At 43.6% G+C, this 26,477-nt stretch overlaps 1 protein-coding gene across 2 annotated transcripts in view; it reads left to right on the top strand.

Moving 5' to 3' along the window:
• slc4a8 (solute carrier family 4 member 8) overlaps positions 1-25,996 on the top strand; it is a 76,210-nt gene extending 50,214 nt beyond the window's left edge. Inside the window, exons 17-25 of one of the 2 annotated variants that reach the window (XM_035388289.1) lie at positions 1,171-1,284; positions 2,195-2,356; positions 2,707-2,958; positions 3,924-3,992; positions 5,053-5,226; positions 13,474-13,605; positions 15,635-15,750; positions 17,141-17,246; positions 19,564-25,996. In XM_035388289.1, the coding sequence (XP_035244180.1) occupies positions 1,171-1,284; positions 2,195-2,356; positions 2,707-2,958; positions 3,924-3,992; positions 5,053-5,226; positions 13,474-13,605; positions 15,635-15,750; positions 17,141-17,246; positions 19,564-19,569 (1,131 nt within the window). In that variant the 3' untranslated portion in view covers positions 19,570-25,996. The remainder of the gene's footprint in view (positions 1-1,170; positions 1,285-2,194; positions 2,357-2,706; positions 2,959-3,923; positions 3,993-5,052; positions 5,227-13,473; positions 13,606-15,634; positions 15,751-17,140; positions 17,247-19,563) is intronic. The other variant, XM_035388290.1, reaches the window with a different exon arrangement.
• Positions 25,997-26,477: the final 481 nt, after the last annotated feature.

Below are 26,477 nucleotides of genomic sequence, written 5' to 3'. Positions count from 1 at the left end.
TTCATTTAGCTCCATATAGTACTATATGATGACAGATCGAACATTTCTTTATTTGTATCTGATCATTTTATATGCCTGCTATATTCCCTTCGACGTATGTTAGCAACTGCATTCTTTTACACCCACTTACAAATTATAAATTCTGTTCATCATGACACAAAATGTCCTACCACTAAAGGAACATGCGACAGGTGGCAGCACATAAACGTGGAGCATATGTTTTGATTATGGCGCAGCTCGGCTATCAAAGCAATTTAGCTCAGGATAAATGGTTTGCTAACATAAGAGTGATTCCCTTCTCCACCTGCTTGTAGCCCAGGGACCAAAGCTGCAGTGTTTGGTAGTGCGCTGGTTCTCTTCTCTGTCAAACTGCAATGGATATCGTTGCCAGTTAGCTCCAGAGCGATGTTATTTCAGCATCAACAGAGTCACGCTGGGCAGATTCATCTAGTTGGAATGATGTAACTCTGTATTTCTGTCTGGATTTCGTCAGTTCTACTGTCCGCTAAGCTAGGCCTTGGCAGGGCATGCCCCAAACCTATACAGCACAGAGTTTGGCACTTTTCGGGGTTTTCTACAGATAAAAATACAATGACCTCACGTAAACACAGAATTCAGATACAACTTAAAACACCCCGCGATAAAGCCCCAAACTTGGGTTATTTTGTGTTATTTTCCTGTCGATTTCATCATCGCAAATGCTTCAGTCCCACAATCAATAATTCTCCCTGTTGGACACTTAGCGCCATTCATTTTTATTGCCTACTGTAATAGCCTATATACAATATAAACATGGCTTAACACCACCCCACGGTGCATTATATGCCTAATAATATACATAATTAAGGCTGGGGGTTTGTCACAGAGCGGTCATGGTTGTAAGAAACCCCTCAGATACCCCAAATGGTGTGTCAAGGTCAGCATCAGCAAGAAACCAAAACTTATCACGTCAACGTCTCCAACTGTAGGAAACCCCTCCGCAAACCAAACAGCGGAAGTATCTGAGCGGCAAAGGAACGCATGTAGTCTTGCCCGGTGCTACTGGAACGGGATTCATTTTATATTATTTCAGTTATCTGACTCCAAAATAGTATTTCTATTGCTAATAAAGTTTCAGAAAATGTATTGATATGGATTGATGTTGTCGCTGCTCTGTCACTGTTCGTTCAGGTGCGGTCCATGATCAGTGACTTCGCCGTTTTCCTCACCATCGTCTTCATGGTTCTGATTGACTACGTCATCGGGATCCCCTCCCAGAAGCTGCAGGTGCCCAGCAAGTTCAAGGTAGGAGCCTTGGAGAATGGGGCACAGTGTATCCAAGGAAACGCCTTAGAGAATGGGGTGCAATGTATCCAAGGAAACACCTTGGAGAATGGGTACAATGTATCCAAGAAAATGCCTTAGAGAATGGGGTACAATGTATCCAAGGAAACGCCTTAGAGAATGGGGTACAATGTATCCAAGGAAATGCCTTAGAGAATGGGGTGCTGCATATCCAAGGAAATGCCTTAGAGAATGGGGTACAATTTGTCCAAGGAAACGCCTTAGAGAATGGGGCACAATGTATCCAGGGAAATGCCTTAGAGAATGGGGCGCTGCATATCCAAGGAAATGCCTTAGAGAATGGGGTACAATTTGTCTAAGGAAACGCCTTGGAGAATTGGGTACAATGTATCCAAGGAAATGCCTTAGAGAATGTGGTGCAATGTATCCAAGGAAATGCCTTGAAGAATTGGGTACAATGTATCCAAGGAAATGCCTCCGAGAATGGGGTACAGTGTATCCAAGGAAACATTTCTATTAGCTATATTTATCTGACTTCATAATGCCCTGTGATGGATTGGCGATCTGTCCGTAAAATAGTCTTTGGCATGTTGACTGAATTAAAAGGAATACACAATGTAAGTGACTCAGTAAAATACAATGCGCAAAACAAATAATATGAAAGATGTATTGCATCATGAAATTAAATTGTTGCATCTATAAATTAATTATTAATTTTATCGGCGCCTGTTTTCTTAGTCTAAGGAATGCGCAGTTCCGAATGGGATTGATTTGGTAGAATGAAATTGAAGGGAATTAGAATGCATGGGGTTCCTGAGGTCCTAAGCATTAAGCTGGACTCTTTGAATGGTTACCCATGAGCCCCTGACTGACCCCATCATGCCTGCCCTCCCCGGCTCTGTGCCCGCAGCCAACCAGAGACGACCGCGGCTGGATCATTAACCCAATTGGCCCGAACCCCTGGTGGACCGTCCTGGCCGCTTCCATCCCGGCGCTGCTGTGCACCATCCTGATCTTCATGGACCAGCAGATCACCGCCGTCATCATCAATCGCAAGGAGCACAAGCTTCTGGTGAAGAGCTCCCTGCTTCAGAGCAGGCCGTCCTTCCACTGCTGAAATCAAATTCTGTTTTATTTTAACCTCATATTCACCGTTTCATTTCAAATGCAAATGTGCTGGAGTACAAAGCCAAAACAACAAAAACTGTGTCGCTGTCACCCTTGGCTTACTGTTAATTTAATTACCGTTGATGATGCAGCACATACACATAAAAGCAAGGGCACAAATGAGCTTACATACACAAACATAGACACACATACAGTAATGATGATGTCAGCTATTCTGTATGCCTTTGTCATCGGCACATTGGTTTAACTGTGGGCTCATTCACCCCCCTCTCCCCCTCTACTCCCCCCGTGCAGAAAGGCTGTGGGTATCACCTGGACCTGCTGATGGTGGGGGTGATGCTGGCCATCTGCTCGGTGATGGGGCTGCCCTGGTTCGTGGCGGCCACCGTGCTCTCCATCTCCCACGTCAACAGCCTGAAGCTGGAGTCGGAGTGCTCCGCCCCCGGGGAGCAGCCCCGCTTCCTGGGCATCCGCGAGCAGCGGCTCACCGGCCTGCTCATCTTCCTGCTCATGGGCTGCTCCGTCTTCATGACCGGGGCTCTGCAGGTCAGTCACAGTCTCCCGTCCCCTCATTGGCTGCTCTGTCTTTATGACCAGGGTCAGGCACAGTCTCCTGTACCCTCCCCCTCATTGGCTGCTCTGTCTTTATGACCAGGGTCAGTCACAGTCTCCCGTCCCCTCATTGGCTGCTCTGTCTTTATGACCAGGGTCAGGCACAGTCTCCTGTACCCTCCCCCTCATTGGCTGCTCTGTCTTTATGACCAGGGTCAGTCACAGTCTCCCGTCCCCTCATTGGCTGCTCTGTCTTTATGACCAGGGTCAGTCACAGTCTCCCGTCCCCTCATTGGCTGCTCTGTCTTTATGACCATGGTCAGTCACAGTATCCCGTCCCCTCATTGGCTGCTCTGTCTTTATGACCAGGGTCAGTCACAGTATCCCGTCCCCTCATTGGCTGCTCTGTCTTTATGACCAGGGTCAGTCACAGTCTCCCGTCCCCTCCCCCTCAGGGGTTGCCCTGTCTTTATGACCAGGGTCAGTCACAATCTCCCGTCCCCTCATTGGCTGCTCTGTCTTTATGACCAGGGTCAGTCACAGTCTCCCGTCCCCTCATTGGCTGCTCTGTCTTTATGACCAGGGTCAGTCACAGTCTCCCGTCCCCTCATTGGCTGCTCTGTCTTTATGACCAGGGTCAGTCACAGTCTTCCGTCCCCACGCCAAATCATAGAAAACAATTGTATTCAGAAATGCAACAGCACTTACAAACACAACAGCAAATACGTTTGAATGTAGAATAGAATGCGGGTTCACTTAAGAGTTCCTACAAAGTTGACTGCTTTGAGTTAAAAGAACTCTCTGGTAATGTCACTATGTATGTGTGTGCAGTTCATAGCTACACGGTCCCCAAGTGCCCGTATGCCTGTACACACACGTGTGCAGGGCAGCAACGGCTATGAGCTGTCCCACTGAATTACTGCTCAGGCCACTAACAGAAGGTCTTGTGTGTTTTACAGTTCATTCCTATGCCTGTTCTCTATGGAGTGTTCCTCTACATGGGCGCCTCATCTCTGAAGGGTATCCAGGTAACGCACAGGAACTATGGGGCAAGGACACCGTATATTACCTGCCTGGCAAAAGTGGACATTCTGCTGGATTATGAATGACATATGATTTTTTAGTCAATTTCGTAGTATTTAACACATAACCGAACATTACATTTTTAAACGTGACATTAGTTACATACCAGCAAAAAAAATATGTATTTAAAACTGAAAATAAATACTTGCTGCATAAGTACTCAGTTCCCTCACATTAATAACTGGTAGAAGCACCTTTTTCTGCAATAACAGCTTTATGTCTTCATGGGTAAGTTTCTGCCAGCTTTGCACACTGGTTGTGGGTCATTTTTGCCCGTTGTTTGCAGTTATTTTCCGGCTGTCCGTCATTGCATATAGATTTACTTTTTATTTTTGAAAGTTGAGTGGATAGTCCACCTTCTTTTTGTATTTCTTTCTTTCCTCAGACAGGGGGGAAGTAGAGAGGGTAACAGATAGAAAAGGGCGTAGTGGTCAGAGGGTCGCATGATAGGGGATCGAGCCCCAAGCTGCTCGGGGGGACTCCTGTATATACAGTGGTACACCAAAGTTTGGGCACCCCTGGTCAAATTACATGATTTGTGGAATCTCTAAGTGAGAGGAAGTTAATGCCACCTCTGCAGGGTACAAACTTAAACATGACATATTCTGAAAATTTTCCTCTTCATGAACTTTCCCATATTCTATCTAAACAGTCCGTTAAAGTAGGTTTCTGAAAAAATTTGAGGCAAGAGATAGGCAATGTAATTGCTGAATATTGATACATATTGGATCTGCAACGCCTGGATTGACCCGAGCTTCATGAGCCTGGCGTGGCTCTGCTGTACATGTTCATTTGCATAGAGAACACTTTATGCAAATGAGATGGACACACCTACTCCACCCACCCTCAGGACACGTTTTTCAGAATTGTGCAGTGCAGAATTTCGCAGGCTGAAACAGTGATTGACAGTTTTCAGGGTATGCTCTGGATAGGTTGACCCGAAGGACTGAAGAGAAATTAGCCAAAGATAGCACAGCTGTGTCTATCTCTGCCCTCCCTCCCCAGTTCTTCGACCGGCTGAAGCTGTTCGGCATGCCGGCCAAGCACCAGCCGGACTTCATCTACCTGCGGCACGTGCCCCTGCGGAAGGTGCACCTGTTCACCCTGACGCAGCTCACCTGCCTGGTGCTGCTGTGGGTGATAAAGACCTCCCCCGCCGCCATCGTCTTCCCCATGATGGTACGGACCGCCGCCGCCGCCGCCGCCGCCGCCATTAGAACTGCGCTGTCTGCACTCTGCTCAAGAGCAGACACTGGGGGTCTTTAGTAAAAAAAGAAAAAAGGGAATGCGTGAAAATAGAAATAACAATTTAAAGCAGACATTTCAACTTCAAACTGCCATCAGTGCAACTCCCGTCTTTGTAGTGGGCAAAATAAATGCATTGGGGTTTGGAGTAAATTCCACGTCAGTTCAGGAAGTTTAATGCAATTAAATTCATGAATTGAAAAATGCCCATAATTTTCTTGATGATTTTTCAATGAATGAATTGCATTTTAGTTAATTGCTCCAAAAGGCTGAATTGAATTGGAATTGGAAAACTCTTATCAGCATGTTTTTCTTTAATGGTGTCAGGGCACATTAGATCATTATTTTGATTCTATTAACATTTGAAATTGACCCCAAGTCTTATCAGCAGTTCAAGACAAGCTGAATGGTAACAGATAGGTAAAGGGAATCTATCTGAGCAAATAGACGGCGTGTTCGGGCACATTGTAGCCTGAAGTGCTAAACTAGCACGTAAAATGGAAAGTACATGCAAAATAATGTATATTAATGTAGGTGTTGCTGGGCAGAGGGAGTTAGAGAGACAGTGTTCCTACAGGCAGACGGTGTTGCTGTGGAGAGGGAGTTAGAGAGACAGTGTTCCTACAGGCAGACGGTGTTGCTGTGGAGAGGGAGTTAGAGAGACAGTGTTCCTACAGGCAGACGGTGTTGTGGGCAGAGGGAGTTAGAGAGACAGTGTTCCTACAGGCAGACGGTGTTGCTGTGCAGAGGGAGTTAGAGAGACAGTGTTCCTACAGGCAGACGGTGTTGCTGTGGAGAGGGAGTTAGAGAGACAGTGTTCCTACAGGCAGATGGTGTTGCTGTGGAGAGGGAGTTAGAGAGACAGTGTTCCTACAGGCAGACGGTGTTGTGGGCAGAGGGAGTTAGAGAGACAGTGTTCCTACAGGCAGACGGTGTTGCTGTGCAGAGGGAGTTAGAGAGACAGTGTTCCTACAGGCAGATGGTGTTGCTGTGGAGAGGGAGTTAGAGAGACAGTGTTCCTACAGGCAGACGGTGTTGTGGGCAGAGGGAGTTAGAGAGACAGTGTTCCTACAGGCAGACGGTGTTGTGGGCAGAGGGAGTTAGAGAGACAGTGTTCCTACAGGCAGACGGTGTTGCTGTGGTGAGGGAGTTAGAGAGACAGTGTTCCTACAGGCAGACGGTGTTGCTGTGGAGAGGGAGTTAGAGAGACAGTGTTCCTACAGGCAGACGGTGTTGCTGTGCAGAGGGAGTTAGAGAGACAGTGTTCCTACAGGCAGACAGTGTTGCTGTGGAGAGGGAGTTAGAGAGACAGTGTTCCTACAGGCAGACGGTGTTGTGGGCAGAGGGAGTTAGAGAGACAGTGTTCCTACAGGCAGACGGTGTTGCTGTGGAGAGGGAGTTAGAGAGACAGTGTTCCTACAGGCAGACGGTGTTGCTGTGGAGAGGGAGTTAGAGAGACAGTGTTCCTACAGGCAGACGGTGTTGCTGTGGAGAGGGAGTTAGAGAGACAGTGTTCCCACAGGCAGACGGTGTTGCTGTGCAGAGGGAGTTAGAGAGACAGTGTTCCTACAGTCAGACGGTGTTGCTGGGCAGAGGGAGTTAGAGAGACAGTGTTCCTACAGGCAGACGGTGTTGCTGTGGAGAGGGAGTTAGAGAGACAGTGTTCCTACAGGCAGACGGTGTTGCTGTGGAGAGGGAGTTAGAGAGACAGTGTTAGTAGAGAGAGAGAGAGGCTGCTTAGAGAGTGGCTGCTTAAAGAATGAGCTCTTAAAAATATCAAACAAATACAGTGTTTAGATGTGAAACAAAATACATATAATCGATAAAAAAGCAGAATTAAAGAAAAGAAGAAGAACATAGAAGAATATAATTTTTTTTTAAAACAAAAGAAGAATAGAAAATAACTTAAATACGGACATAACAAGGGAAGGTACAAAGCTAGGAGAAAGCTAGGAGCAAAGCTAAGCCAAAGTTAAAGGAAATAAAAAGCAAAGGTAAGCCTTGGGAGAAACTGTATACATTAGTCATAAATTAGAACATTTGGATAACTATATACATATTTTCTTTAATTAAAGTAGTAATATAATATTTAATACAGTAAAAAGAAAAAATCTGATCTGATAGCATTAGCTTAGCTCAATAGCTCAACCCAAGGCTAGAAGGAGTGGCAGTTAAAGCTGTTGAAAAGTATCAATTTTCTGAGCTGTCACCATGGTAACCAAGCACGCTGCTGTGGAGATTCCGTACCCTCCTAAGCTGAGAAGTGCAAAGGCTAAGAAGAAACATAAACTAACTGTTATGAGAAACAACCCCGAAACCCTATATGTGGACTTTGCTGAAAAGGCAAACAATAAGGTTAAAAACAATTTAATCTTTTTCACAAATAACACCAAGGCCTGGCACAGTGTTGTATGTAAACACTACCCTCATATTCAGAAGGGAGGGATAGGAAAGGGGAGCAAAATAACAGTTTGTGAAGATGAACATTTGGACAGTATAGTGCTAAATGTGAACATTTACACAAATGGGACTGTTCCCATACAAAGTGCTACTGAGGCCAACCTGGATGCTTTTGAGAAACACTTCCCTGCCCTGAAAGAGATGGCAGAGAAGGAAAAGTGTCCCCTCACGCTCCCCACAGAGCGAGAGGATTCAGATTCAGAGGAAACCACACCCACCACTGTACCTAACCTGCCCTGTGCTGCCCCCGCTTCTCCCCGATCTGACACCCAGCACATGAGGGAGACCCTGGCCTTGCTTGAGCTGGAGTTTGCAGAGTTCAGAGAGCTCACTATGGCCAGGCTCTCCGAGGCATATCTCCCTCTGCAGCAGCAGGAAGAGCAGAACCAGCAGAGCAGAGAGATCAGCACAGCCATCGCTGCCCTGAGAGCAGAGACCACAGAACTGAGGCAGGACAACCAGGCCCTGAGAGCCCAGCTGGCCTCTGTGAAAGAGGAGACGCAGCGCAGGGAAAGATCCTTCATCATGGAGCTACAGGATCTGAGAGAGCAGCTACAGACACACACATGCACACCCTGTACTGCCCATTCAAACACAGATACTGACAAACACTCCACTCCCCCCCAAACCACAGCCCACCCCCCAGCTGACCTGCAGGCTCATACTGATGCCCCCCCTGACTCACAACATTCACCAGCGCCGGAAACCCCCCCCAGCACACAGACCAACACCCCCTCAGACACTCCCCCCCTCTCTGACGCACAGCCCACCCCCAAGGCACAGCCCCCTTCTGCAACACAGCCCCCCACCAGCAGAACACCTGATCCACAAGTGGTCCTTCTCATGGACTCAAATGGGAAGTTTATTGACCCCAATAGGCTTTTTCCTGGTAAGCAGGTAAAGGCGACCCGCTGCAGTAACACAGCCCGCGCCCTGGAGCTGCTCAAGCGGGACACGCTGGGAAGCCCTCACTATGTCATACTGCACACCGGCACCAACGACCTGCCCCGCCTGCGCCAAAACACCGCCCACGCAGTGAGGAGGATGGCAGAGAAAGCCTCCCGAGAGTTCCCTGAATCTCGCGTGGTCATCTCCACACTGCTGCCACGGAATGATGTCCCCCCCCATGTCATCAGGGACATTAATGCGGAGATCGCCAGAGGCTGCGCTGCACTGCCCAATGTGCACCTGGCTCGCCACCCCACCATCGGCCCCTGGTACCTCTACGATGGATTGCATCTAGACAAGGAAGGTATCAAAGTCTTTGCTAAAACGCTAAAAGACGTGGCACTGGGACGCAATCCATCCAGCCCCGCCTCCACCATCAACAGGCCCCATCTCAGGCATCAGCCCCCCCACGCCATCGGTCACCATCCTCGGGCCCCACATCGGCCTGACAGCAGCGGTCATCACTCCAAAACCCTGCGCCCACCCAGCACCCCGCAGTCCCCCATAAGGCCCCCGCCCCCCAGGGCTCACCCCCACCAACACCAACACCAGCCCAGCTACGCTGCAGCCCTCACAATGGCCCCTGTCCCACCTGCCCCTCCTTCTGAGCTAGGTGAGATCAAACACCTGCTCAGTGTGCTGTGCGATAGGTTGCTAAACTAATATGAATATATGTGATGTGAATATATAATCTAATATGTGAGTATACAGTATAAACCAGTTATACTGTGTACTATACAAATAGTAAGTTAAAAAAAATAATAAATAAATAAAATTTTTTTTAAAAGACAGTAGTTTATTATCAACTATGTATTTTGTTTCACTCGAAATGCTGTGAATGATTAAAATGAGTTCATTCTGTGTAAGCTGTTGGAACATACAGGGTCTGTGGTCTTCTGTGTTTGGGCTGAAAAGCACAGACCCTGAATTCCTCAAAAACATTTCTAATGCTGACATTTTAATTTTTGTTGAAACTTGGTGCCGAGAAGATACCGTCACCCACTGCCCCTCAGGTTATGGCGAAATTATAGTGCCCTCTATAAAATTAAAAACAGTGCGACATGGCAGAGACTCCGGAGGGATACTGGTGTGGTACAAAGAGGAACTGGCTAAATTCATAACAGTAACCAAAAAAGAACAATCCCACTTATGGTTAAAATTGAACAAAGAAATTGCAGATTGGGAAAAAGATATATTCCTGTGTGCAGCTTACGCTGCCCCACATGAATCCCCCTATTATAATGAGGAATTCTTCAACGCTCTGCATACAGAAATATGCCATTTCCAGGCCCAGGGAAATGTGCTACTGCGTGGCGACCTTAACGCCAGAACAGGAACAGAACCCGACTGTATCGATCCCCAAGGAAACAATCATATATTTGGAAACACCCCTTTGTACATTACACCAACCACTACAAAAAGAAATAATCCGGACAATATAATAAATAAGAATGGTAGGGAGTTAGTGCATCTCTGTCAAGCCTTAGGCCTGTACATCCTTAATGGCAGGATCAGAGGGGACTCTTTAGGAAGGTTCACATATTGCTCAGCTCTTGGGACTAGTGTTGTGGACTATGCTGTCACTGACATGGACCCTTCCTCCTTTAGTGCATTCACTGTCAGGCAACAAACCCCCCTTTCAGACCATAATCAAATAAGTGTATTTCTGAAAAGATTTGGACAATCCAGAAACTCAAACACACAGCCCTGTAAGCTGTATAAACTTAATAAATCGTACAGATGGGCTGAAACAAGCACAGATGAATTCACAAAAGCAATGAGATCAGCTGAATTAACTAACTCTATTAACACGTTCATCAATACTCCTTACCAAAATAACAGAGAAGGCTTAAATCTGGCTGTTACTAATATCAATTATATTTTTCAGAAAACAGCAAATAAAGCTAAACTAAAAGTTCATAATAAAAGGAAGCTGAACAAAAATGAAAATTGGTTTGATATTGAATGCAAAAATATTCGAAAAAACCTAAGAAAATTATCAAACCAAAAACATAACCAACCATACAACTCTGATTTACGCCTCAGGTATTGTCAAACTCTTAAAGAATATAAAAACACCCTAAAACAGAAAAAACAAAAATACATAAATAAAACTCTGAATGATATTGAAGAATCAGTTAATCAAAACCAGTTTTGGGATTTGTGGAACAATTTAAGCACAGAAAAGCAACACGAATTAGCCATTAGTGATGGAGCCATTTGGAAACAATATTTTGAAAATCTATACTGTGAAATCAGTAAAAAAACACACCATACAATGATTAATGAACAACTAAACAAATTGGAATCAACCATCAAGGATAATCAAAATCCATTGGATAAACCAATTTCCCACAAAGAACTGATCAAAAAGCTCCAGTCTCTAAAATCAAGAAAATCATGTGGTCTTGATGGAATTAGAAATGAAATGCTCAAAAATAGCACCCCAGAAATGCATGACGCTCTGCTTAAATTGTTCAACCAAGTACTTAGTTCAGGATGCTTTCCTGACATTTGGAACCGGGGGCTTATATCCCCAATTTATAAAAGTGGAGACAAATTAGACCCCAATAATTACAGAGGCATTTGTGTAAGCAGTAATCTGGGGAAGGTATTTTGTAGTATCATCAATTCAAGAATTGTAACCTTCCTTAACGAACACAATGTCCTGAGTAAAAGTCAAATTGGATTTCTCCCAAATTATCGTACCACCGATCATATTTACACCCTACACACCCTAATAAATAAACACGTCCACAAAACAAAAAATGGAAAAATCTTTGCATGCTTCATTGATTTCAAGAAAGCATTTGACTCGATTTGGCATGACGGATTATACTACAAAATTCTCCAAAGTGGTGTAGGGGGTAAAGTTTATGATATAATTAAATCAATGTACTCAGAAAATAAATGTGGAGTGAAAATTGGCGACCAAAGAACAGAGTTCTTCACACCAAAACAGGGAGTAAGGCAGGGCTGTAGTCTGAGTCCAACACTGTTCAATATTTACATCAATGAGTTAGCGGTGCAGTTGGAACAGTCTACAGCCCCGGGCCTCCTCCTACATGACACGGAAGTAAAATTCTTACTCTATGCAGATGACCTGGTTCTGCTCTCTCCCACTGAAGAAGAGTTACAGCAGAACCTAGCTCTGGTAGAGGATTTCTGTCAGAACTGGGCACTGACAGTAAACTTAAAAAAGACAAAAATAATGATCTTCCAGAAAAAAGCCAGATGTCAGGAAAACAGGTTCCAGTTTTTTCTAGGCAACACCGCCCTAGATCACACTCTAAATTATACGTACCTTGGTCTGACAATTACAGCATCAGGGAGCTTTAACATGGCAGTGAATGCTTTAAAAGAAAAAGCTCGAAGAGCACTCTATGCTATAAAAAGAAAACTTCAAAAAATTGTTATACCAATTAAAATCTGGTTAAAAATATTTGATAGTGTAATTCAGCCCATTGCACTGTATGGAAGTGAGGTATGGGGTCCACTCAGCCAGCAGAACTATTCCAAATGGGACAAGCATCCAATAGAGACCCTGCATGTAGAATTTTGCAGAAACATCCTACAAGTACAAAGGAAAACACCAAATAATGCATGCAGGGCAGAATTAGGCCATTATCCATTAATGATTCACATCCAAAAAAGAGCATTAAAATTCTGGATGCACCTCAATTCAAGTCCTCAAGACACATTGCAATTTAAGGCAATGAAAGCCCAAGAGCTCAGTCATGAAAAGAGTCCCCTCAGTCAGCTGGTAATGAAGCTGACTAACCCATTAACCCAACTAACACAAATCACAGACCAGCTTCATACCAGCACTGCTTACCAACAAATCAAAGTAAACGAAGTAATGAAACAGACCAAAATCTCTTATCTGGAATATTGGGATAATGTAACCAAAACACAAAACAAACTAGATTGCTACCGGACCCTAAAAAGAGACTACAAATTGGCTGAGTATCTCTTCTCTGTCAGAGATACAAAGCAGAGGCAGATCCTGACAAAGTACAAGCTCAGTGACCACGCACTTGCAATTGAAAAAGGCAGACACCGGAATACATGGTTACCAAAAGAACAACGTATATGTGGTCACTGTAAGACAGGAGAGGTGGAAACAGAGATGCACTTTCTCCTACATTGTGAAAAATATTCAGAAATTAGGACACATTATTTCAACAAATTCTCTCTAATTATAAAGGACTTCCTTTCCCAAACAAAAGAGGAAAAAATGCAAATCCTGCTAGGAGAAAGGCCAACGGCTCCACTAGCAGCAAAGTACATCTCGGCCTGCCATAATCTGAGGGACACTGGTTGACCACCACAAATATATTTATTTTAATTATTTATTAATTTCTATCCCTTTTTTTTTTTTTTTTTTTTCCTTCTACATTATTATTATTATTACTATTATAATCACAATTATTATTATTTTTTATTGTTATTGTTGTTGTTGTATAGCCTACTCGTTATGGCCATTGCCACACTGTTGATTGCATTGTTGTTTGTATTTAATGTTTCCTATTCCTGTTTCTATGTGTACGCTTTGGCAATAAGTACAAGTGTATTTCATGCCAATAAAGCATTTTGAATTTGAATTTGAATTTGAGACAGTGTTCCTACAGGCAGACGGTGTTGCTCTGGTTTGGGAGTTACAGTGGTCTTACAGAAACGGACAGCGGCATTCCCTTTCTCAAATTCAAATTCAAATTCAAATTCAAAATGCTTTATTTCCCTTTATGAATCCCTTTCTCTCTCTGTTCCCAGGTGCTGGCTCTGGTGTTCATTCGTAAGCTGCTGGATCTGTGCTTCTCCAAAAGAGAGCTCAGCTACCTGGATGACCTCATGCCGGAGAGCAAGAAGAAAAAGCTGGACGATGCATCTAAGAAGGCTGAGGAGGTACTGGCCTAGCACATTAGCGTCCCGCCCACAGGCCCTTCTTCCAGCCAATCCGCCCAGCAGCAGTAATGCCTCATTCACACAACCATGGTATCCTAGACGAGGAAAGGAATACCAGGGGGTTGGGATATTGTATGTCACATGACTACTCTGGCTTGACAACTGTAGGCCTAAGCCTGCCACTTACATCAGCATGTGTGGTCATAGTGGGAATAAGACCACTATTGAGCTACTTTTCTACATTAGATCCCCTTGGGAAGGCTACTCTTTTAGGGAACTGTGGTTAAAAGACTAACCCATCATACTAACCCATCGCTTCTTTTCGCAGAATGGACTTCCAGATGCTTGAGATATATACACTGTAAAAAAAAAAAGTCAGAACACTCAAAATTTCAAGGCAACTTGCTTCACTACATTTGTCAGTTTTTAGCTTTTTTTAAGTCGTTATGCCAACTAAAATTCATTAGTTGATTTGTTCAGAAAACTTCATTGTTAGAAAGCTTATGATTGAGTGAGTATTCTGAACTTTTTATTACACTGTACACTCAAACTGTTAGGCAGGATCACCTGAGGGACACAGCCGTAACCGCAGCAACACTGTGGCAGGGTTGTGCAGCGCTGACAAAACATCCCACAGCCAAAAAAAAAAAAAACGTTCTGTTGTCTTTTTGAACGCAAAAATCCGTTTGACATATCGTCGCGAGCCGTCGTTACGATTGCATCCAGCAATCACAAAATCAGCTGGCAGGGGTTCAAGGGAGGTCCTGCTGCCCGTTTACGGAAGGTACAGCCGCAGGTGCTGAGCTTTTAATTTGTGGCTGCTGATTGGATATCGATCTCAGGTGCCGCTGAGGAAGGACCCGAGTGGCAGGTCCACGGGGGGTGTAGCCAGCGCCTCCGCATGCTAACGAAACTGCGTCTGCTAATGAGACGGCCTCTGTCAGGATGAGGGCCGGCACACAGAACCAGCACCATCACACTCAAAATGCATTTCAAGGTCTGGGCAAGGACGGAAAGGGGAAGGACGGATGGCGGTTGGCCCAATGACTGGATTAGCTGGGGTGCTTCTCTCAGCTGGAACAACACTGCGGGGCTGCAGTTCTAAAATGTGTTCGGTGGTTTCATAAATCAGTGTTTCCAGCTCCACCGATGAGAACTTACGTTTTATTTTGCACTCCATTGCTTTGCTTTCTTCCCATGCGCGAGACTGGCAGTGCATTTAAATGAACTTTCTGCAGCTGTGCTCATTTACATAACCAGTAAATACCTGCTAAATCAGCAATGCATAATTTCTCAGCCCTGATGGTAATTTGCAGCATGCTTAGTTAATATGGCACTAAATGTCTTAAGTATGCAACCTTTATTTAGTACTTGGAGACACATTGAGGGATCAGTAGATTGCACAAATAACTAATAATAAATTCACTCTACCGTTACCATACAGCATGTGGGTGCGTGTCCTTGTGTGTGTGTGCGTGTGTGCTTTCGTGTGTTTGCGTGTGTTTGTGTGCGTGTGCATGTGTGTGGGTGCGTGTGCATGCGTGTGCGTGTGTGTGTGTGCATGTGTGTGTGTGCGCTCTCCATGTCATCATCCATTACCCACTCCTTAGAGCAGTGATCATACTGTTGCCAGCCCTGGTTTGCTGGCATATGAATTTGCATATGTACGTTTGTACTATATGCAGTCTGACAAGACCCTTCCAGCACAATCATTCATTTTTCTCATTATGGTTTTGGGGACCCCGCCAAATGTGCTCATGCTGAGTTTGGGAGTGCTGTGCCCATGCTGAGTTTGGGAGTGCTGTGCCCATGCTGAGTTTGGGAGTGCTGTGCCCCATGCTGAGTTTGGGGCTGCTGTGCCCCATGCTGAGTTTGGGGCTGCTGTGCCCATGCTGTGCCCCATGCTGAGTTTGGGACTGCTGTGCCCATGCTGAGTTTGGGGCTGCTGTGCCCATGCTGTGCCCCATGCTGAGTTTGGGAGTAGGCCCGCCATGCAGACGGGGCTTTTCACTGCTGCTGTGTCCCACAGGAGACTGAGATCATGCTGGGGACAGAAGCGAAGGAGAGGAGGCAGGACAAGGCCTCTGTCCAAATTCCCATGGAAAGCAGCAACCTCCTGCAGCCCCCCAAAATCAGCGAGCACAGGTAAGATGGGCTGCTGGTAATGGGGGAAAATCACTGAGGAAACATGCTTAAGAAAGCACATATAGCTTTGACTTAGCGACAGCAGGTGTTTAAATGTGTTCAGTCCGAATAGGGCCCCACATGAACGCCGCTGTGCCGGGTTCGTTATCACCGGTCTGCACCAGAGCTGACATGCAGGCTGACCGTCTCCGCCGCGAAGGGCCGCAACAAACAAGTCCAAATGCACCAAAAAACAATCCAGAAACTGATTTTAAAAAACAAAAACCCAGACATTTGTTAGTATAAATTACAAACAAAAACGCAAACTACAACAAACGAAAACCCACAAAGTTCACCAAACAGAAAGATCCCCACAAAAACCACAAACTACAAACCACACACAGCCCCAAAGAAGATCTCCTTCAGCCTCATACTACCGGGTATATATTAGGCCACAGGCAGGTGGAGGCAATCAGGCAATTAAGTAATTAGGTAATTACCTCCACCTGCACTACCCAGGCAAGCAGAGGCAGGGGACGTAACAGTGCATGTTCAATATTCCTCTGCCTTTTCAGAAATGTACATGAGCTTGAAACAACCGTAGAAACTTCAGTAAAATGCCTTTCTTTGTCACACAAGGTGCCAAGCATGAAGTTGTCAAGTCAATCACATGGAGAACAGTGTTAGATAGGAGCTTGAGTCCTCATTACAAAGTGTAAAATTATGTACACTGGTAGATTGTTTAACAGCTTGTATGTAAGTGTGCATGTTTTAGTTCTGCAAAATGAAATTATCATGGGGGTGGGACATGGATTTATTCTTTATGAAATATAACTCAATAACTTAATTTTAATAATAATTTGGGTTGGTCTATGTTACAGGGTTTCACAGTCCCACAATCCCTGCCACTCTTAGCAGTTAGAACCATAAAGGAACAAAGCTGATCATAATTTTTTGTGTGTCCAGCATGTGGCGTTTTAAGCTTATACTGTACCTGCATGTGCTTAACAGAATGCTTGACTTTCACAGCTAGTGAGAGACGCAGGTAAGATGTGTGGTGCCTGGTTGCCTAGTTTTCTGCAAGTGTAACAGCAACAGGGCTTTGAGGTGCACCAGCACTGCTGGAAAAGGACCAGCTCAGTGACTCGAACCCGGACCCGGAGGTGGAAAGTCCATGGGGTCAGAATGTAAAAGTCCTGCCGTGTGTTTCTTCCACCCATGATCTCCGACAGCTCATTTTGCTAACTAGTTCTACCTGGCTGAATAATTGTGCTCATAAGCAAAATACTGGGGAGGACTTTTACTTTCCGATCCTAGATTTTCCTCCTCTGCCCAGACCCTGATCCTTCCCACCCCTGGCCTCCCCAGCATGCTGTCCCTGTAGGTGTTAAACTGTGGTATTCTGTTCTAGGTGTGACCCATCAGACATTAATATCTCTGACGAAATGTCTAAAACTACCGTGTGGAAATCACTCAGCTCAAATCACAAGGACACCCGCCCAATTCTCTCCAAAAAGGCAAGGGCGCGAAATCCTACACAACGTTCCCCTTTCTTTCTCTTTTTCTGCAAAGTAGAGATTTGGCAGGTTTCCGTTCTTTTTTTGTTCACGGCCCCTGCTACATCTGCGTCACCCTCCACTCCACCACCTCTTTTTTCATCCTTCTCTCTCTCTCTCTCTTTCTCTCTCTCTTTTAATTTCTATTGCTGTTGCTTCAGAATGTTCTTTTCCTGCTCTGTGTGGTTGCAATGAGATTCTGTTGTCCAATGAGATTCTGCTGTCCTATGAGATTCTGCTGTCCAATGAGATTCTGCTGTCCAATGAGATTTGGCTGTCCAATGAGATTCTGCTGACCTATGAGATTCTGCTGTCCATTGAGATTCCTTTACGGTGCTGAAATTGCACACTATCACAGCAGCATGTCTGCAAATGTAGTTCCCACAGTCCTCAATTTTCTGAGCCCTCGGTAGGCAGTAGCACGTGAAGTCTGTGGCTGATTTATTCTCATCTGTGAACAATGCGCATATAAAAATCTGTTTTACAAAATGCTGAACTGACAGAGAGGTAAAGAGCTGGAGCAAACGGATCTCATTTCATTAACAAAGTTCTCACAGCTTCCCTGTCCTGTTAAGGCACAGGATTTTTTGGAGGAAATCGGAATTTATTACAGAACAACAAACCTTGTAGGCTGAACAGTGTAGCTCTCAGACACACTACGCGAACATATTCTCTGGGAATGTGTACTGTTGTAATTCACCTTGACAAATTCAAGGGTCTCAAGAATAAACATATAACATTACATTACATTACAGGCATTTAGCAGACGCTCTTATCCAGAGCGACAGAACAACAACTTTTCCATAGCATTAACATTGCATCCATTTATACAGCTGGACATATACTGAAGCAATGCAGGTTAAGTACCTTGCTCAAGGGATCAACAACATTGTCCTTCCCAGGAATCGAACCTGTGACCTGTAGGTTACAAGCCCAGTTCCTTACCCATTCTACTACATTGCCGCCCATAAAACAAATTAGAAATTCAACAAGACTGTTTTGTGAGCATATTGTTCCCGCTGTGATGGAACTGCAAATAATGCAGAAGTGTGCGTAGCATGGCTCTAAGGAAGGCCAGAATTGCAGTGTTTCTTTTGTTTTTATCTGTTTCCAGGAACTGTTTTAAGCTTTTTTTTAGTAAACTAGATAGATAGCTTATTTTCTAGTCTTCCAGACCTGCTGTTGCTAGATGTGGCAAGGGGAGAGCAAAGAGAGTGAGGGGGAAAGGAGAGGGAGGGTGACATGCAGGGGGAAAGTGAGCTTATTTCTCCACACGTCTTTCACTAGCATGTAGTATGCAATGTACACTACAGTATTTTACTCCTCTAAAGACCCATAGTATCATTTGGTTACCAAGTGTCCTTTTGGAGTCTCCAAATGACCTTTCTGGAAACCCGCCTGGACTGAAAAATAATGCAAAATACTCACTTTGGGTGATATTGTCATCAGATTTGAACCAGGATTTGTCCCGCATTTTGGCGGTCACTCTATTGTATTAAGCTGACCAGGCACAGCCACACGTATCTTTATCCACTCAAAAAATAATAATGTTTTAAGCGAGAAAAAAATGTCCACTGTGTTCAGTAATATTTACTCTTGCAAAACAAACCCCCAAAGGTTACCTTTCAGAAGAGACCATGACTCTGCCTGTAGTCAATAGGGTTCAAGAATAGCAACCATTTTTTTTGAGTATGTCATTTTAAACTTTAAAAAAGGGGCACTACAGTAGTGGTTCATGTCATAGTTTTTCATAATTAGTCTCTGTGTTAGTTAGTCTCAATTAGTCTCATAATTAGTGATCTGTGTTTTGAGGAGTTGGAGATTCTAGAAATGCAGTGTAAGTTCAATTCTAGGGCCAGTAGGTTTGTCCACACCTGGGCATGTACATGAACCCAGCAAATGAACATTTTCCAGTACATGCAAGGAAGTGCCTTCCAATATTGAACATGTGCAAGCCATACCTACTTATAAAACATGCCTAACATTGACTTCGCAATAGGGCCCTAACTGAATTACAAATACAGTGACAGAATGGTTATGTTACCGATGAGATTGCTCCTTTAATTTGGCTGATAATTATGGTATGCTCATAATTTTTTGATGTGTTTGTGTGTCTTCTTCTTACATGTGTGTCCTTGTGCGTGCGTGTGTGTGTGTGTGTCCTTGTGTGTGTGTGTGTGTGTGTGTGTGTATGTGTGTCCTTGTGTGTGTGTGTGTGTGTGTCCTTGTGTGTGTGTGTGTGTGTGTGTGTGTTTGTGAGACGTCTCTCTCTCCGCAGGAGTGACAGTGAGTGAGGGAGGTGCCTGGAGGCTGCAGCAGTGGTGGGGACTTGGGGACGGCAGGAACTCTGCAGGAACTCTGCAGGACATCACAGCCTGCTGGTTTTACAGCAGCAGTTAAACCCCTCCCCCTCTGTACCATAGAGGCCCTACCTCCAGTAATACCCTTCATTCTCTGTACCATAGAGGCCCTACCTCCAGTAATACCCTTCATTCTCTGTACCATAGAAGCCCTATCTCCAGTAATACCCTTCATTCTCTGTACCATAGAGGCCCTACCTCCAGTAATACCTTTCATTCTCTGTACCATAGAGGCCCTACCTCCAGTAATACCCTTCATTCTCTGTACCATAGAAGCCCTACCTCCAGTAATGCCCCTCCCCCTCTGTACCATAGAATCCCTGGCTCCAGTTACCTCCCCCAGTCTCAGATGTACAACCACCACTTACACTCTTAACTCCTAAACTCCCCTATCTACCCTAACCCACAGTTCCCCAGTCACATTGACTAACAGTAACGTCACGCAGGCAGTCATGCCTTGCGCACACAAACTTTTCCCTCTTTTAACAGCTCTCCTGTAATATAGTGTGGCAGGGGAGACTGTTGCCCAAACCCAGGGTTTTTAATGTGTGTATTTATGTCTGGGCTAGTCATTTCTCTTTGTTAGATCTGTAATTTTATCTTTTTACTGTCACATAATTGTTTTGTAGTTGTTGTCTTTAGTGGTTAGTGGTTCCGGGTGCTGGTGTTGGTGCAGTTTTTTAAATGTTTGTTTTTATTCTGAAAACAACAACTGAATGACTGAATAAGTAAAATATAGAGATGTTGTTTTATCTGCCAGGCTTACAGTTAGTGGCTGTTTTTTGCAATGCAAAAAAATTAGTGTGTCCTGTAATCTTTTGAGTTGAATTTATGGTCAAAGAAACTGTGAATGGAATATGTTTGTGCTTAAGCCGAAAAGGAAAAAATTTATCTTTGATTAAATGTTAACGGACTGACGAGGAAAGCCCAGCGAGCAAGTCTAGAGTGTTAGAGTTATTCTGTTGAGGCTCCAGTCATACGTATGAAAACGACAGTCCAGTCTGAAACTTAGCAATAAATACTCCAAAATAAAGTGCACATAGACCAGAGAGCTTGTTCATGCTGGATCCATCCACAAACCCACAAAAACACTACAAGGGAAGAGTCAATGGGTGCGCTTGAGATACTGTGCAGTTTATGCTGAACTTGCTGATGGTGAGATCAGAGTAACCCAAAATTGCGTGTCTCTGGTTTGACACTGTAAGTGGCCCTTCTGTATGGAGTGGGAATGCTACGTGTGTTTTGGAAGTATACTACAGGTTTACAGGTCTTCATCCAACTGATATCCCTGAGCCCGACTTGTAAATTGCATTATGATAAGAAGTGGCAGCTGAAAGCTCTGGATAGTCCTTTGGGGTTTCCTGGAATAATGGCTTGTCTCAGGCCCAGGACCTTCCTATAGGTGTCACTCAAGGCTCAGTACTTGGTCCACTCCTCTTTTCCCCTTATATGCAGCCCCTTGGGTCTATTGTCTACGCCCATGTTTTCTCGTACCGTTTTTATGGTGGTGATCCTCAGAATTTCCTTGCGTTGCCTACAGCTTACATTAGAACAAGCTTGCTCATGTCACACCACTGAGCGGGTGAAGAGGATCACACTTCAGCGACTACCTGTTACAGCTCACGTCAAGTTTAAATCTTGGGTGCTAGCTTACAGGGCAGTGAATGGAACAGCTTCACCATACCTTTAATCAATCTTTAAACCCTTCACCCTGGTCATACTGCTCCGTTACACAACCTCGAGCAACTGGCTGTTCCCTTTCTGTATGGTTGAGTTTATTCTGGCCCTGTCTGTTCTGGCCTCACAGTGGCTGAACAAAACTTCCCTTATTGGTCAGGACAACAGAATCATTGACTATTTTCTGATGCAGACTGAAGATCCAGACTGCATCTTCATTCCTGTCCCATCTCCAGACCCATAGAACTCCCACTATTTGTATTAATTTAGGCTATGGCATTTTATAGTTTAAGATTATATTTTTGTGGTTTTATGTTTCCCTATTTTGGGCTTGTCATGGATGTAGCCTTTATCCATTTAGAATTTATACTTCGGTTCTTGGTTAGCAGAGTTAACTCGCTTTAGTGATGGCGCATCTTTACTCGCGGGTTCGGGAAAGTTGTTAGCCAGGTCTGCACTATTGCTAACATTACCGAAGAACACGCTTGTGCTTATGTGACATTGTTAAGTTTTTCTGGGTAAGAGCATGTTTTGGAAAGGGAGCACATGTGCATCTGTGCTCTCCTGAGCTTCTGAGTTGATTGTGAAGTTTGGCCAATGAGCGCTGGAGATTGGGCATTCCAGACTGGGGAGAAAGAGGGGAAAACCATTTTCTAAAATCACACAGCTGACACGTAAATTTATAGTATCGTCAAACAATTTTAAAACTTGCTTTTATAAGATTTTGTAGAGGTGCAGGTGGATTTTGTAAGATTGTATAGGCCTGCTTTCTCTGACCAGTTCATATTAAAATTCAGCTACTTCTGTTTATGCGCAAGGCATGATATGGTTATAGCATTGGACAGATCATGACCGTCTAGCAACTGGTTGTGCAGGTTCGCAGATGCCATTCTCCAATCTGGATGCATAAGGCACTATCTCAAGTGCACCCATATGTACCATGAGGAGGCGTGTTTGTCAAACTGATATGCTGGGATTTAAATCTGGTGACACTGGAAAATGAGGTGCAGTTAAGTGGGATGATTCCAGCTGTTGGTGGCGGTTGCTTGAAGTTCAGGACTAGTGTGACTGGGCATCTCTCAGCCTGGACCTGGAGGCTGAAATTCAGTGATGGATCCAGACATTATGTTGGTCTGCACTGTCAGCTCAGAGGTATATTGTGTCATTGTGCTCAGGAGACAATGAAAAAGTGCTGGCACATTTTTCTTCAATAAACAGTCGTCTGGAGTTGCACTTTGTGTACATATAGAAAATATTACCTTTATTTTTTATTTAAATGAGATTATGAAGTACAATAACTTATTTTATGATAAATAATGTTTTAGCAGTCTGTGTCCTTTGTACAAAGTGAAAGAAACAGTCTGGCAGATGAGCAAAAGGAGAAATGGCTATAGACGTTACAGATTCACAGATATTTCATTCATTGAGAATAGGGCAGCCATTCCTTAATTCTGTGTATTGAAACAATAGATGTGGAGACTGACAAGAAAGAAATGGTGTTAGGAATTTGAAATACCTGAGAACTCACCCAAGTTTTTCTGGCTCCCGTTAAACAAATTTGGTGTTTGTCATGAAAAGCTGTATCGGCCGATAGGAATTTACATGACGCACAATGTGTATGTGTCCCAACATGCATCAGGGCCAGATTAAGACTACGTGGGCCCTGGGGCTATGACAAAACTTCGGCCACTAACCCCGCCCCCCTTCCCCCCAAATTTGATAACATGGAAGAGCATAAGGGCCAGGTTTAGGCCGCCTACTCACAAATAAAGTGTAGCCGAATCAACAGCAGCTCACATGTCTGAATTATTCCTGCTCTTAGACAACTGGGCATGACAGAGGAGCAGCAGCGTACTTAACGTGAATGCAGAGCCAGTACACTGCCCATATGTTACTGCTACTCAACAAACAGCGCACACATAAAAAAAACACATCAATCATAGCTTGAGGTCTACTCAGTACTCACAAATATAATCAGCAGCACAATATTATTGCACACCATAAGATTGAGCAGCGAGTCAAATGTAAATGAAAATGAACGGTAGCAGTAGGCCTATCAGCCAACAGTAGGCTGATAGGCCTAATAATCTAAATAATAATGTGTCGCATTAACATTCCAGAAGGGTCAGGGCTTTAATGAAACAAGGGGGGTAGCTTACCAATTTAAAAGCACTTCTTTCTTGCTCAACCGGATCTTCACAGTGCACTCAAAACCCCAACATTCGATAAATACGATATTTACTCAATATGAATTTAATCAGATCTAACATGGCTTCCTTATCTCAAAAGCAGTTTATCCTTAGTTTGGTTACCAAATTAAATTAGCTGCACGTAAAACATTTAAATACATAGTTGGCTACCATATTTAACGTAATAACTCTTTCTTATTAATTGATTTCTTGAGCTTGTACCAATTTTTGATCTGCAACATCTTGCCATGACTTGTAAATACTGACAGTTCAATGTTGGCCATAGCTACGGTATGAAATGGCAACATGACCTCACTGGTAGAGAGGAAAAACAGGCTTATCTTATGCAATAGACTACCACAGAGCAGAAATGCCTCTTAGCAATGCCCTGCATTAAACTGTGCCTACAGAGCATAGAAAGTTTTCCTTGAATTAAATTTAAAAAGAGAAAAAGGCCTACACCATCAAACAGCCCTAGCTACCACCAACATGAAATGCATCCAAAGCCATATCCACATAACACCATTACTACACAACAACTATCAGTATGATCAGGTCAGAAGAGGATAATGTTGCAGTAGTCTATGTATTATCCATAAATGCAAAATATGCCTTTATAATATTATATCTGTACTCAAATAAGCAGTTTTATCCCAGATGCAAGTCCCTAATTGTATGAAACTGTACACCGTTCCCCTCCCCCCAATATAGCAATGTGGCATGAGCATGACTCTGAGCATGAACCTCTGTCTCCGGGAGAGATGAACCCTTGTTCCCAGGATTAGCTCAGTCCTGACCATGAATGCTTTTTCAGGTATTTTGGAGTTTGATTAATTATTGGGGTTTTATTCCAAAAAATAAAATAAAAAAACGAAACTTAATTTCTGGGGCATGGTGGATACACACTTCAAACTCTAAAAAACCCACAGCCTTGGGAAAACACAGGAAAACCTCAAAAAGGCAGAGTAAAAAGCAGATTTTTCCTATATCACAGCAGAAGTGTACATGAACATGATGCATGATGTCTTAGTCTTTCCTCTAAACTGTATATCACTGAATCTGAAAATTACTGAAAAAAACCCAGTGCTGAAAAACCATCTTCCCTCCTGTGGTTTCCACAAATTTATTAGGCCCTAACTGAAACGACCTGTACTAGACAGGGGGGTCCAGCTTCCTGACATCACAGCAGAAGAGTGATAACTAACCAAACAAATAAATAGATAAACCAAGGGAAAAGCGAGCATTTGTATAGGTGGGACCCCCAAACCATAACTATTATAATATCAACCCTTGACCTGGTGAAATTGCTTACATCAGCTCTCGAAATAAGCAAGCTAGCTGGTTATCTTATTTTTGACCCTCTCAGGAGCAATCCTAACTGTTAGATAGTATGCCTCCATTGCCAAGTTGCTAACATTAACCGTGGTTTATTATAATCCAATTCTGGGTAAGTTTGGTTTGGTCTGAACATGAAAAGGGCCTTAATATAGGAGTATGCTACTGACTGCCAGCTTCAGACAGTAGTGTGAATACTAAGCTCTTTAGAATAACCTCAACCAATGGTAATTCTGTAGGCATACCAAAGCAGAAAACTATGTTTCCTGACAATAATCTCACCACATCCTTCCCCTTCCCCCATTTTTATGAAAACAAGCTTTTAGCATCAGCCAGGTTTACAAACCTATGAGTCTGGTCACACTTGATGTGTTAGATGATGGTCCAGTGTACAGTATGACAGAAACTAAAGTCTGCCTCTTCTATATTTGTTGCACGCCACGACACACCCGTTTGGTGGACAGAAGAGTTGGACACAGGGAGATGTGAGAATTCCGGAATATTCCGGTGTTTATAAGGGCGAGAGAGAGAGAGAACGCGGCCACTACAAAAATAGATAAAACAGCTTCCCCTCGCAGGATCCGGGAAAAAATAATAAAGAAACACGACAAATTAAAATAACAAAGACGAAAATAACCAAAATTACAAAACAGCTTTTCCTTGCTGGCAACTTCCTCTCCCTGTCAGGTTGTGAATCCCTCGGTCACAGCAACCTACTGGGAAGAAAGCACACTTTAAATACCTGGATTAATTATTGATGCACTCCAGGTCTGTGTGCTTACTTAACCAGTAGGCGTGGTCCTCCGATTACCCTGAACCTCCCCCACAAACCGAGCCCTGCCACAATATTATACTATATATGCCCAGGGATCCACAAATAATTTGTTAAAAGGTAATATTTTGGATGAAAGAAAGACTTGGATGAAAGTGTGACAGAGGTCCAAAGTTAAGAAATGTGTCACAGAATGCTCATTTAAGAGATCATCAACTATAGTAAGTTCGTAAAATATAATGTTACAAGTGTTATTAGGTTTGTGAAATGTCAGAAATAGCAAATGAAGAGGAAAATAAGAGAATTGCCTCCTTAACTACTGTATAGTACAACTGTACTTATTGTATACTATGAGAATAAAGAAACCAATTATAATTTTTTATGTTGTCTGTAATTTTTGATTATGGAAAATAAATGTAAATACATTTTGGAAAATAACACTGCTTTAAAACTGTAAAGCTTATGAAAGCTTAAAATATCCATGTGGTTATGTGGTGTCAAGCAAAATTCAAGTCAAGGTTAAAATAGGTTACATGGCCAGGTTTTCAAAAATTTTATAATTGGGTTACACCACTTGAAGAAAAATTTACAAATTAGTATTTTAAACACTGAACAAAAATTATTCTGATATACATTATGGCTTGGTAATCAGATTTACCTTAGCTATCATCTTGACCTCCCCACTGACAACACTGGGCAAACTGCTGATGATTCAATCAAACATTCTAATTAAATGAACAACCAAATAAATTATTTACAGAGGCTTGCGATACTTGATAAGTTAATGCCAGAGAACACACCATTAATCATTTGGCTGTTTTACAGGAGTGGTTTCTCATGCAATAAGGACATACACGTT

Source organism: Anguilla anguilla, chromosome 13 (assembly GCF_013347855.1).
Source record: "Anguilla anguilla isolate fAngAng1 chromosome 13, fAngAng1.pri, whole genome shotgun sequence".
Taxonomy (NCBI): domain Eukaryota; kingdom Metazoa; phylum Chordata; class Actinopteri; order Anguilliformes; family Anguillidae; genus Anguilla; species Anguilla anguilla.
This window is presented reverse-complemented; position numbering and strand designations above follow the sequence as displayed.